The sequence below is a fragment of the Rutidosis leptorrhynchoides genome, chromosome 8 (genome assembly GCF_046630445.1).
Source record: "Rutidosis leptorrhynchoides isolate AG116_Rl617_1_P2 chromosome 8, CSIRO_AGI_Rlap_v1, whole genome shotgun sequence".
NCBI lineage: Eukaryota > Viridiplantae > Streptophyta > Magnoliopsida > Asterales > Asteraceae > Rutidosis > Rutidosis leptorrhynchoides.
Genome location: NC_092340.1, coordinates 311994048 through 312008234, shown reverse-complemented (window position 1 = coordinate 312008234; position 14187 = coordinate 311994048). Strand labels below are relative to the sequence as shown.

At 31.8% G+C, this 14187-nt stretch overlaps 1 protein-coding gene across 1 annotated transcript in view; it reads right to left on the bottom strand.

Annotated features, from left to right (window-relative positions):
- Nucleotides 1–14187, bottom strand: part of LOC139864421 (GDSL esterase/lipase At1g28570-like) — an 80574-nt gene that overhangs the window by 40079 nt on the left and 26308 nt on the right. The window contains exon 3 of the mRNA XM_071852998.1: nt 13444–13659. Coding sequence (XP_071709099.1) covers nt 13444–13659 — 216 coding nt within the window. The remainder of the gene's footprint in view (nt 1–13443; nt 13660–14187) is intronic.

The window sequence follows — 14187 nt, the reverse complement described above, 5'->3', positions numbered from 1 at the left end:
GTGGTGGGGTAACCTGGTCATAACCTAAACCCTGCTGGTTAGGATGATTAAGAGTCTGTTTCACATAAGACATCCTCTGCCAATTGTCAATCCTAGCTTTCTCAGACTCATATTTCAACTTAAAGGAATCCTTTTCTGCCTTAAGAGTCTCTATCTGTCCCAAATACATAGAAAATCACTTTTCCATCATCTATAACAGTTGATTTTAAGTGACCTACCTGATTTTCTAAAGATTTAATTACATCAACATAGTCTTTCTGTTTGTTAAGGTAGAAAAGCGCATCATCATAGTTCTTTTTATTAGTCTGATTCTCTAAACTTAGGTTCTTAAGGTCAATTCTAAGCTTAGGGCAGGTCTCACATGTAACAGATATCTCATTAAGCTTAGTGATAATACATTCAAGCCTCTCAATTTCCTGTTCATAACCAATGCATTTAGAACAATTAGAAACTGAGTCATTACATACCTTATCATTACCGGATGTAAAAACCCGTCCTTATCCATCTGGACGAAATCTTCAACATCTGGTTCCATTGCGATGATCGACTCCAAATAATGTCCTTAAAATGAGCATATGCACAGCGGAAGACTTAATTCATACCTGAGAATAAACATGCTTTAAAAAGTCAACATAAAGTTGGTGAGATATATAGGTTTGATGCTAGCAGCGTTATAACTATGGACCACAAGATTTCATATATAAAAATATAATACACTCGCAAGTGTATAAAATCATTCTGCTTATGTTGAGGCCTCAGTAACCAACCTTAACAATAATATAATAAGTCATCTTCGCAAAGATGGATATGTACACTCGCAAGTGTATAAATAATCCTCGAAGTACTAAACATCCGCCCACTAGTTCCTATGTCTAGTGCAGCCTACTGGATGGGGGTGTTAAACCCGATAGATCTATCTTTAGGATTCGCGCTTACATGCTATTATAACATATAACTAAATTACCTAGCACATCAATCCGCAGAATATCATTTTTAATCACTTGTGTCCATAACGTAAATCATTTATAAAAACAGCGCATGTATTCTCAGCCCAAAATATTTAAAGTTTAAAAGGGAACTATATACTCACCATACTGTATTTTGTAGTAAAAATACATATAACACCATTGATCAATTATAAGGTTGGCCTCGGATTCACGAACCTATATTCGTTATATATATTAAAACATATAATTAATATGTAATAATAATCAAACCAGTTTATGTGTGTATTATATATATATATATTGATTTTGTATTTTTAGTATTTATATCTATTGTTATAATAATATATGTATGTTTATATGTATAGTGTAAATCAATAATTTGATATATAAAAAATAATACAAATTATGATAAAGATCATTATAACTCTAATAATTATATTACTAATGTTAATAAAAAAAATAAAAATACTTTTAATATTAATAATAAAAACAATATTACTAAAAAAATGAAAAGTTGTATGTTAATAATAATAATCATATTTGTGATAATATTGTTAATGACATTAATAATAATAATAATAATAATAATAATAATAATAATAATAATAATAATAATAATAATAATAATAATAATAATAATAATAATAATAATAATAATAATAATAATAATAATAATAATAAGATTAGTAAAACTACCTCAATTGTATTGAATCCCAAAAAGAAAGAAAAATCGGCTCACTCCTGGCTCGAACCCGAGACCTCTCGTTCCTCACATAACACCCTAACCGTCTGCTCTACTTGCCTTTTCTGTTTTGAATCCCTGTCCTAAGTTATATATCCCGTTATTCTAATCCTTCATCTTCTTCCCAATTTACAGTCGAACAGACAATTTTAGCCATCACCACAATCGGTTTCTAAGTAAATTAATTTTGTTAATTGAGATAAAAATGACCGGTTATAAATCATTTAATTTGTTAGCACAGAAAGATGATTTAAAGATCTGTAATAGACCCGTTTTTGTCTGCTACGAACTCAATTATGGTTTCGATAATCTAGGCTGTTTTAGATAATGGTTATAACATGAAAGAAGATGTAAATGACTATTAAAAACTCTGTGACTCCTCAATTGATTCTGAAACATCATATAGAATCCGAATTTCCTCAAGAACACATGTTTTAACTTTTTAAATTATGAACTTTGATTCAAAAATTCTTACTCGATAAGAAAGATTAGAAGCTAGGATTTTGCAGTTAGTTTTAGGGAAATAATCCTAACAAGACTGCATTTATAGAATATTAAAATGGTTTCGATTTCGAGTTTGGAGCATAAAGTGAGGCGTACAGAGAGTTGGTCTGTTAACAGAGCCTTCAATTTTTTTTTTAACCATTGTAATGTATTATATATTAATTGATCCGATATCTGTAGTAAAACACTGTAAAGTCACGGATATGGAATTGTGTTCCACTAGTTGACAACGAGTTACATCAGAGGAAGGAAAAAATTGATAGCAGACAATAGATAATATATCAGATACCAGATATAGATGAAAACAAAATAAATAATTCGTATATAGATAATTGATACGCATATAATCTGGTTTCCTTATATATAATTCAATAATAACAATTAATAAACATATTAAATATAATAATAATTAATAAATTTATTAAATATATTAATATGCTAATATTAATAATACAATAATAGTAATAATCCTAATAATAATATTTATACAATAATAATAATGATTAAAGAATCTATTTTTATTTAGCATAATTTGTATATGAAGAATGTAAATAATTACTAAATACAAATATATTAATAAATAATAATACTTTCAATAAAAATAATAATAATAATATTAGTAACAATTAAAATGATAATTATTAACAATATTGTTAATAATGATGTTAATAATAATGTCATAATTTATATTAATTTATTGATTTTAGTAATACTAATAATATAAACATAATATTATTAATGATACTATTTGTATTGATATTAATATTAATAGTAATAGTAGAAGTAGTAATAATATTATTTGTTATTACCTTTATATTATAACATACATTTTATATTGTTATTTATGTAATAATTAATAATTACATAATGTTTTAAATAATAATATTTATTAGATATTTAATATCCACCCATTGAATATATTACAATATAATAATATTTATATATAGAGATTATATATATGTACATATACAATTGTTCGTGAATCGTCAGACATAGCCAAAGGGTAACTAATTATCCGAATACAAATTTCAAACTTTCTAGACTCAATATTAAGGTTTTTGCTTATCGTGTCGGAAACATATAGAGTTTAAGGTTTAAATTTGGTCGGAAATTTCCGGGTCGTTACAGTACCCACCCGTTAAAGAAATTTCGTCCCCGAAATTTGGTAGAGGTTGTCATAAATAACAATAGGAATGTTTTCATGACAAATGTGAGGTAATAATAGAGTTTTATCATTATTGGAAGATATGGATAAAACGATTCGATCATGTAAAGCGCACGAGTGAAGCTATCACGAAAGAATGAAATGAGTGAATATGTAATTGTTTTAACCGATGATGTGATTTGGATTGATTTCCAAAATTTAAGGGATTTAAAGAAAATCTTATGTAATAAGATTTGGTTCTTCGGCGATCAGAACCTTCTTTGATTTACTACGGCAATCTGTTTCGATTTCTCTGTCAGATATTTCACTATAAATCTATCCCCTTCATTTTCCTTATTTCCATATCCTACATCTTCTACTCTTTTTCCTTAATTTTTACTTTAAAACATTCGCCAATATGCTCCATCTCATTCTGATTCTTGGTATACTTCTAATTTTCATATCTTTCATTCTTTCCGTCCTCAAGTCAAGCGAGTAATGATCCGAAATTCGTAGGTATGAACATAGCTAATGCTCTTTTAGAAAGAAATGGTAATGGCCCGATTTTGATTTGTCCAATTACCAGAATATCCTGGAAAAGATCGAACTATCAAGACGATATGTTCCTAATACGTTTGGGGATTAAATAGAATGTAAGAGCCGTGTAACATGGCACATGATGACGGTACTGTGAATCATCACATTCCATTAGAAACTTAACATGGCTTAATGTAATATAATGAAGTTGATCAAGTTTCATTATATTATACTAATTCATGCATCAGTTCCCAACACTACTTCAAAACATTCATATTTTAAACTTGGAGGTTTCAAAATTTAGAAACTGACACAGTTTCTTTTATGTTGTAACGTAGATGTTACAGAGTGATAAATGATTTCAGATAAGGATAGTTGTGAAAATATCTCCAAAAATATGAAGAATATGTATAACGGAAGATATGAAGATATCTTATAATATCTAAGATAAGATGATGATGAAGAATAACATCTGGAAAGATTTAGAATAAGGAGTAGGGTTCTTACTAACGATTTCAGCAGGCACTGAATCATTTGAATCCTTTGAAGTCGGGTTTAGTTTTCATGAATTATCCACGGTCTCCCTCATACTTTGCTCAATCCGTTTTCCAGTTTCAACCCTTTATCTTTTTCTGGACTTTTCCAACATACTGTACTTCATCGTAAACTTTTGACTATTATGGTCGTTTACGGTCTTTGCTGCTTCATCAGCATTTCAAGAACTACTTCATAGTCCAGAGTGTTTTTCAGAAACTTCACCTTCGAAATATGTAATTCTTAGGGATAGACATTTTCGGCATAACTGGGAGAATTTCTACAAGATTTTCAAAATACTGATTGCGGATTTCGCCAAAGAGATAACGAGTTACGGGTACATCTGTTGTTAAATGTCGCGGAATATGAAAGGTTTTCCAGTAATGATGGCGAAAGGACAAGATATAAATATCGAGGTTATAGTAGGAGTAGTCTTACGGAGAAGTCGAAGTAGAGCTGTGACAAAATTAGCTTCTTGAAAAGGAATTGTAGGGTTATTTTTGCTAATAAATGGCAAAGGATTCAACATGGTATGTGTTAAATCATGAATTTGGTTTCGAGAGTTCTTCAGATGTATAACTGTATGCATAAATCTTTCTTTCGTAAACGAAGTGCGGCGGTTTCAACTTCTCGATCTAGGTGTTTTCAAGAATCACGAAAGAATTGAACGCGTATTGTAATTGTCAAAATACGAATGAGGTTTAAGATAAAATCAAGTGGCAAACTTGAAGAATTGTTTAGTTTCATATGTTATAATTAACATTTTAATTCATTTTAATTGTCCAAAGTTAGCAGTCCAATAGTCCGATAAATTCATATATAAATTAAATATATAATATTTGAATTAACTAATACGTATCGTGACCCGTGTACCGGTCTCAGTGTCGATCACAACTCAAACAATATATATATATTTTGGAATCAACTCCAACCCTGTATAGCCAACTCCCACCTTCACATATAGAGTGTCTACGGTTGTTCCGAAATATATATATAGATGGGTCGATATGATAAGTCGAAACCTTGTATACGTGTCCCGTTATTTAAAATGCGTAAATTAAATAAATATATACCATGACCCATGCACCGTGTTGTCTCAGAATTAATCTGACGTATTGCGTACATGTATCCCGACTTAAAAATGCATAAAAGTAAATAACAGAAATTAAATGACGATAAATAAAATTGCGAGAATGTAAATTGCGATAAATTAAATGTTAATCAGTTAGCTGGGAACAGTTAGCCGGAACAGTTAGCGTGGAATCCTTAATAGATTTTCAGTTAGTTAATCCGTTTGTTTCTAACAAATTTTATTATATCCAATGTTTTCTTCGTTATGCCACTTGTTGGATTCTGATAGGTAAAAATCCAAATATGAAATTTGAATGAAAATGGTTATTCTGAGGTGAGCTGATACGAATATCGGTGATTATGAGTAGGATAATAGATAATCGTTGAATCAAATTCAAAGAATGTACAGTGTGACTTATTAATGTGAATTCTAAATATTCCTCGGGTACTACCCACCCGTTAAAATATTTTCATCATTAACAGTTTGTACGAGAGAATTTTTAATTACATTCTTTATGAAAATATACTTGCATATATATTTTCATCGGATGTAATCATGGATTTAATGAGTCAATTAAGATATTAAGCTCATTTGATTTATCGTTAGCACCGGATTACATGTTCTCTAAAATATTAGAGATTACATGATTGCCATGTCGAACGAAGATATATGAGGTAAAACGTAAAGCGAAGGTAATCGATATAGAACGATATGTCGAACGAAAATTTAGTAGATAGAACGATACGTAGAACGGTGACTATACTCAAGGTATAGTTTATGACGTTGAGGTTTACGACGCGGTTGTGGCTGCTGCTGGTGTTTGTAACCGTCGCACCATATTTTCCATAGCCGTCACACGAGCGCGAAGTTCGTTAACTTATTCTTGTACACCGGAATGATTGGCGATTGAAGCAAGCGGATGTATAAAATTCGGAATATGAGATGGTATGTAATTATGATGAGATATCCGTAAAAAGGGGAAAAGAAATGGTTTCTCGAACAGGTTCGTCGGTAAGTATTTCAGGTTTATCGCCAAAAGGATAATTTAGTGGATGGAAAGGTTCCTCGATGTGAAATGATTTTCGGATGTCGTATGATATTCTAACTATATAGAATATCTATATATATTACCAAAGATTTCATAGACTTCAAAGGAATTTACGGCATATGTCAGGCAAATCTAGGATGCGCTAAGATATGAATTTTTGTCTATACACTATCGATGCACTAAATGCAGTAAGACGTGTCTAGACTAAAGAATGATAAGCAGGAAATTTTCTAAGGATGATAAGCAGATGATTTCCGACTAGAAATGATAAGCAAAACTTTTGACAGGCCGACACGGTCAAAGTCCAGACTCACTAATGTATCCTAACAACTACTAGTCAGACACACTAATGCAAGGCCTGGTTCGCTAAGACCACCACTCTGATACCAAATGTAAAAACCCATCCTTATCCATCTGGACGAAATCTTCAACATCTGGTTCCATTGCGATGATCGACTCCAAATAATGTCCTTAAAATGAGCATATGCACAGCGGAAGACTTAATTCATACCTGAGAATAAACATGCTTTAAAAAGTCAACATAAAGTTGGTGAGATATATAGGTTTGATGCTAGCAGCGTTATAACTATGGATCACAAGATTTCATATATAAAAATATAATACACTCGCAAGTGTATAAAATCATTCTGCTTATGTTGAGGCCTCAGTAACCAACCTTAACAATAATATAATAAGTCATCTTCGCAAAGATGGATATGTACACTCGCAAGTGTATAAATAATCCTCGAAGTACTAAACATTCGCCCACTAGTTCCTATGTCTAGTGCAGCCTACTGGATGGGGGTGTTAAACCCGATAGATCTATCTTTAGGATTCGCGCTTACATGCTATTATAACATATAACTAAATTACCTAGCACATCAATCCGCAGAATATCATTTTTAATCACTTGTGTCCATAACGTAAATCATTTATAAAAACAGCGCATGTATTCTCAGCCCAAAATATTTAAAGTTTAAAAGGGAACTATATACTCACCATACTGTATTTTGTAGTAAAAATACATATAACACCATTGATCAATTATAAGGTTGGCCTCGGATTCACGAACCTATATTCGTTATATATATTAAAACATATAATTAATATGTAATAATAATCAAACCAGTTTATATGTGTATTATATATATATATATATTGATTTTGTATTTTTAGTATTTATATCTATTGTTATAATAATATATGTATGTTTATATGTATAGTGTAAATCAATAATTTGATATATAAAAAATAATACAAATTATGATAAAGATCATTATAACTCTAATAATTATATTACTAATGTTAATAAAAAAAATGAAAATACTTTTAATATTAATAATAAAAACAATATTACTAAAAAAATAAAAAGTTGTATGTTAATAATAATAATCATATTTGTGATAATATTGTTAATGACATTAATAATAATAATAATAATAATAATAATAATAATAATAATAATAATAATAATAATAATAATAAGATTAGTAAAACTACCTCAATTGTATTGAATCCCAAAAAGAAAGAAAAATCGGCTCACTCCTGGCTCGAACCCGAGACATCTCGTTCCTCACATAACACCCTAACCGTCTGCTCTACTTGCCTTTTCTGTTTTGAATCCCTGTCCTAAGTTATATATCCCGTTATTCTAATCCTTCATCTTCTTCCCAATTTACAGTCGAACAGACAATTTTAGCCATCACCACAATCGGTTTCTAAGTAAATTAATTTTGTTAATTGAGATAAAAACGACCGTTGGTTTCGATTTCGAGTTTGGAGCATAAAGTGAGGCGTACAGACAGTTGGTCTGTTAACAGAGCCTTCAATTTTTTTTTTAACCATTGTAATGTATTATATATTAATTGATCCGATATCTGTAGTAAAACACTGTAAAGTCACGGATATGGAATTGTGTTCCACTAGTTGACAACGAGTTACATCAGAGGAAGGAAAAAATCGATAGCAGACAATAGATAATATATCAGATACCAGATATAGATGAAAACAAAATAAATAATTCGTATATAGATAATTGATACGCATATAATCTGGTTTCCTTATATATAATTCAATAATAACAATTAATAAACATATTAAATATAATAATAATTAATAAATTTATTAAATATATTAATATGCTAATATTAATAATACAATAATAGTAATAATCCTAATAATAATATTTATACAATAATAATAATGATTAAAGAATCTATTTTTATTTAGCATAATTTGTATATGAAGAATGTAAATAATTACTAAATACAAATATATTAATAAATAATAATACTTTCAATAAAAATAATAATAATAATATTAGTAACAATTAAAATGATAATTATTAACAATATTGTTAATAATGATGTTAATAATAATGTCATAATTTATATTAATTTATTGATTTTAGTAATACTAATAATATAAACATAATATTATTAATGATACTATTTGTATTGATATTAATATTAATAGTAATAGTAGAAGTAGTAATAATATTATTTGTTATTACCTTTATATTATAACATACATTTTATATTGTTATTTATGTAATAATTAATAATTACATAATGTTTTAAATAATAATATTTATTAGATATTTAATATCCACCCATTGAATATATTACAATATAATAATATTTATATATAGAGATTATATATATGTACATATACAATTGTTCGTGAATCGTCAGACATAGCCAAAGGGTAACTAATTATCCGAATACAAATTTCAAACTTTCTAGACTCAATATTAAGGTTTTTGCTTATCGTGTCGGAAACATATAGAGTTTAAGGTTTAAATTTGGTCGGAAATTTCCGGGTCGTTACACCGGACGTGTTAGCCATGAATGCATAGTCATTTCTTCCAACCAGAGAATCTGCATCTGATTCTGATTCGGACTCTGAGCTCGTACTATCCGAGTAATCAGCCTCATAACCTCCTTTACCCTCACCTTGATCTGAACAAACTGGACTCTGAACCGTAACAATCTTCGCATCACCACTCTTAAGATCACAGTTGAGCAAATGTTCCAGCTCTTTCCTGAACCAAGTACCAACATGACAACTCATCCCTTCTTCTTCATCAGACGAATCAGTAGTAAACTCAAGTTCTGATAAGTCCTTAGCTTTGCGAAACTTATCATACAACTTATCTTTAATCCTCTTCCTGAAGCAGAATTTCATAAGCTCTTCTGCTCTCTTCAACCTTGCATCACATTTGCACACATAGCATGTGCAATTCAGATTATCCTTCCCTGTACAACCTGCATTTTTAGAACAATTCTTTCCTCTTCAATTTCTGCTTCGCTTTTACCTACAAACACAACGTTAGCTTACTGTGTATCTACCGAGATGGACCAGTCACATACTTCATCAGCATATGTTGTAGTCAAAGCCTTAGATTGAATAGAACCCGAAGATTCTTTCTCTACAATTACATGTTGTGGAGTAACTGAGATGGTTGTATTGTGAAAAGGATCATGAAAACCGGGCTTGGGTGGTCTCGTGCAAGTTTTCTTAAAGTGACCATACTCATCACAATTGTAGCACCTAACCTTTGACATATCAAAACCAAACTTTGAATCGCGATTTAAACTCAACGACCTTTGTCCTGTTCTCTTCAAGTATTTTCTAGCACGTCTCACAATGCTACCCATACAGTAGAGTATATCCATCCTCTCAAGCTCGTCCTCATCAATCTGATCATAGTCTTCATTTTCAAGATGACTATTAAGCACTTGTCCACTAATCATATCGTTGTATGAGTTAACAACGATAGCTGCCAAAGCCATATCTTCCTGAATAGATTCGATAGATCTCTTATTGATATTCTCAGTTTGAAACACAGGAGTCTGAGTCTGTTGAATCGGAGAAGCCTCAATCATCTTAATTGTAGAATTCTGAGCTTGTAATTTAGCATTAAAGTAGCCGGAATGAGATGATGGTGCAGACATTTGTGAAGCATTGGCTGTTAAGTATGCTGTCTGTAGTGGAGTATGAGTACCAGAAGATGTCCCAATGGTGGATGCCGCAGCAGCTACAGAACCAAGTCTCTTTCTCTTTGCTTCATCCTGAATGTCCTTCTCCATCAACTTCGAAGTAAAAGCTATCAGTGTTAACGTACGACCTGATGAACTGTACCTGTTCTGAATCTTTTCTATCTCATGATCCCACTTTTCTGGAAGACCATCTTTCAACACCCTGACTGCCTTTTCATCGGGCACCTCAATCCCATAATCTGCCATCTCTGCAACCAATAACCGATATCTCTCCAAAGTTTGTCCTAGAGATTCTGATGGAAGAGCTGCAAACACCCTCCACTCATCCTTCAAAACCTTACCCTTAGTCGCACGATAAGTAGCTGTACCCTCTGTTGCAGATTGAAGAGCCAACCAGATAGTATACGAGGTTTTGTTTCTGTTCTTAAATTGCTGAAAAATCTCCTTTGACAAAGCTTGGGTTAGCTGAGCATAACATCTACACTCAAGATTGTACTCTTCACGCTCTGTAGGACTAAACTGTGAAGTTTCTTTGGGTTCACCATCTGCTCCGCATGGCCATACATACGGATTCTCAATACATTCCCAAAGTCTAGAATCGACACCGTTTAAGTAAATAACAAACCTAACTTTCCAGTCCAAGAAGTTTTTAAGATTGTCAAGTCTAGGTACTTTATTTGATGAACCAGATTCACTTTCATTAAGTAATAGTTTTTGTAGTCCAGGTGCAATTACTAACGCACTGTATTCATTCATCACTTGTTCGTTTGTGTCAGACATTTTAACTGACTGAGTATTAAATTAAATGTAGTTAAAAGATTCTGTCTCAAAAGAGGATCGGCCGACAGACAAGACAATCGGTCGGAGGTCTATGACAATCGGTAGGAGGTCTACGACTAACGGCCGATGGTGTAATCTTTGGAATTGAATCTTAGAATTGAGACCTTCGGTCGATGGAATATACTATCGGTCGATGGTAGTGGATGATCGGTCGATGGTCAAGAGACGAACGGTCGATGGTCAAGACAAACGGTTCTATGATATGACAAATTGTCCCCCGGTTCAATATGAGACGATCGGTCGATTGTGTCTGACGAACGATCGAGGGTCGGGACGAACGGTCGATGGTCAAAGATGATCGGCCGAGGGTAGTTCTTACGAATACTGGGTAGGAAAAACTAGGGTTTTAGCTAAAACTTCAATTTTGATCGATTTTTGACGTTCTAGACTTAAACCAAACCGGTAGAAACCTAGATAATACACCCAGAGACACAAAGAAACACAAAAACACGAGATTTAAACGTAAAAATATCAACTTTTAATCACAAACCCGTTTTGACCAAAAACCCTAAAATTGAAAACACATAATTCGACTCAAAAACGTTTAGATCAGCAAGCCTACGCTCTGATACCACTTTGTAGACGATCTTGGACCTTAGATCAAATGCTAAACCTAGAATAAGGTCGGAAAACAATAAACTAGAATGAATCGAATACGAGTTTAACTTTGGGATCAGTCTAACCAACTATATGTTGATATAATCGACGCCTAGATGTTTGTATTCGGTTGGGGTTTGGTCTGGGACAATAGTAACAGCGAATAACGATGGCTAGAGGGTGTAGGGTGTGTAACCTAACAATGAAACCCAACACCCGTATTTATATATAGTTACAGTGACCATCGGCCGGTGGTCTCTGACCTACGGCCGATGGTGATAGTCCCTCGACCGATGGTCTCTACCATCGATCGATGGTCTGAGCTGCCAACCAAACAGCTCGAACCATTTTACGTCATTGTTTAATCAATTCAAACACAATGTATTAATGACGACATCCTTACACGACTGAAATAGTAAACACAATACGAATAGAACTTATTACATGATAGAACTCGGGATTATGCACCAACAGACGCCAACTAAAGGGGCATTCTATACTCTATAGCGGTATCGATGTAACCCCGATCTAACCACAAAGCTGTGAGAAGTTAAGCGCCAGATAATATGTATATATTCCTGAAAAATCGTGTTAAATACATACACTTTTATAAAATGAAAAAAATTGCAGGCCTAATTGATCTAACTTCAGTATATTGAGATAATTTTCACATTATGTGAGCATGTGACTCATGTCCATTCCTTTTTCTTTCTCAGTTTCACTTATTAAGGACTTAGCATAACAAGTGTATTACGTGTTTATCCTTTCATTGGTTTTTCGGGATAAACGGAAGGATTTAAATGTATTCTAACACACTCAATTAACGTTTGACAGATATATTGGCACATTGTTAACATAGTCAAGTGTACCTCCGTAACAAATATAAATCATTTTGAGACATTATCACTCTAAAACAAAGAAGTTAACAAATTTTTAAAAAGGGCTACGATTTTTTTTTTTTTTTTTTTGGAAATGAAAAACAAAGGAAAATGTCCAAATGAAGTTTGTTGGAGTAGTGAAATTAACTTATCATAGGTCACTATATTTAAGTAGATAAAACGTCATCTTAAAAATCTGGAAATTGTCTAAAAATCTATATTGAAAATTTGATCTTATTTGGTGCAACACGCACTAGGCACGAACCAACATGGACTGTTCACGGTGCACTTTGCGTGGTAGTCGATAAAACGAGTCAACGACCAAGGCACCACGCATTGACCAACACACACCGTGCGTGCTGCGTGACCAGAGGGCATATTGACAATCACAAAATTTTAAGGGCATATCGCTAAACACCTTAGAATTTAGGGGATTTTGATCAATTTCCCTTTAAAATTAGAGTTTCACTATTATAATCCATGATAATCGATTAATAATATGTTATTCTTACGGGTTTTCATTATCCAAGTATCCAACATAGTAATAGGATACTTACTTTAAATGATAACATTTGACTTAATTTTTTTACAATTAGTACCTGAAGTAGTGGCACAAAAAGAAACCAATGATTCTTTAAACCACCCCATTTGAACTCTCAAAGATGCATTCGTCATTTTGTTATAAACACCTCTTGCTTCAAGAAACGAAGGATCCAACGCAGTTGCTCCGGCCACAGCATAATTCACTCCTTTTCCCATGTCCATGGTGTTTCCACCAACATATGGTGGTACCAGTGGCAACTTAAGGCTCTCAGCTTCACAAAACTTTATACACATAAGTTTCATTTCTCATTAAAAAATATGGACATACATGCACAAAGTTTTCCTTTACAGGGGCAGAGAGGGGACGACCCCCAATAATTCTGAAATTTGTACCCTTTCAATTACGAACGTTTGAACACTTAAATTAATTCCATATTAGTGAGATATAACAAAAACAAATAAAAATGAATTTAATAATTATTGAAAGTTTATAAAAGCAATATAGATTATGTGTACAATTAAAAATGAGATGTCGCTAAAATTATACTCCCTCCATTCACAAGTGTCCACTTCTACTTTTGACAAGCTTTCTTTTTTAATTTAACTTTAATTTTTTTTGTTATTGTTATATAATATTCAATGAAAATAAAAATTTATAGGAATGTATTGAGTTTTAAATGCTTTTTCATAACTTTCTATCAACTATTATGTAACACATATAAAAATATTTAAAATCAAAATTGAAAAAAAGAATTTAAGAGTAAGTTGTGAACACTTTTAAACACTTCGAATGAGAGGGA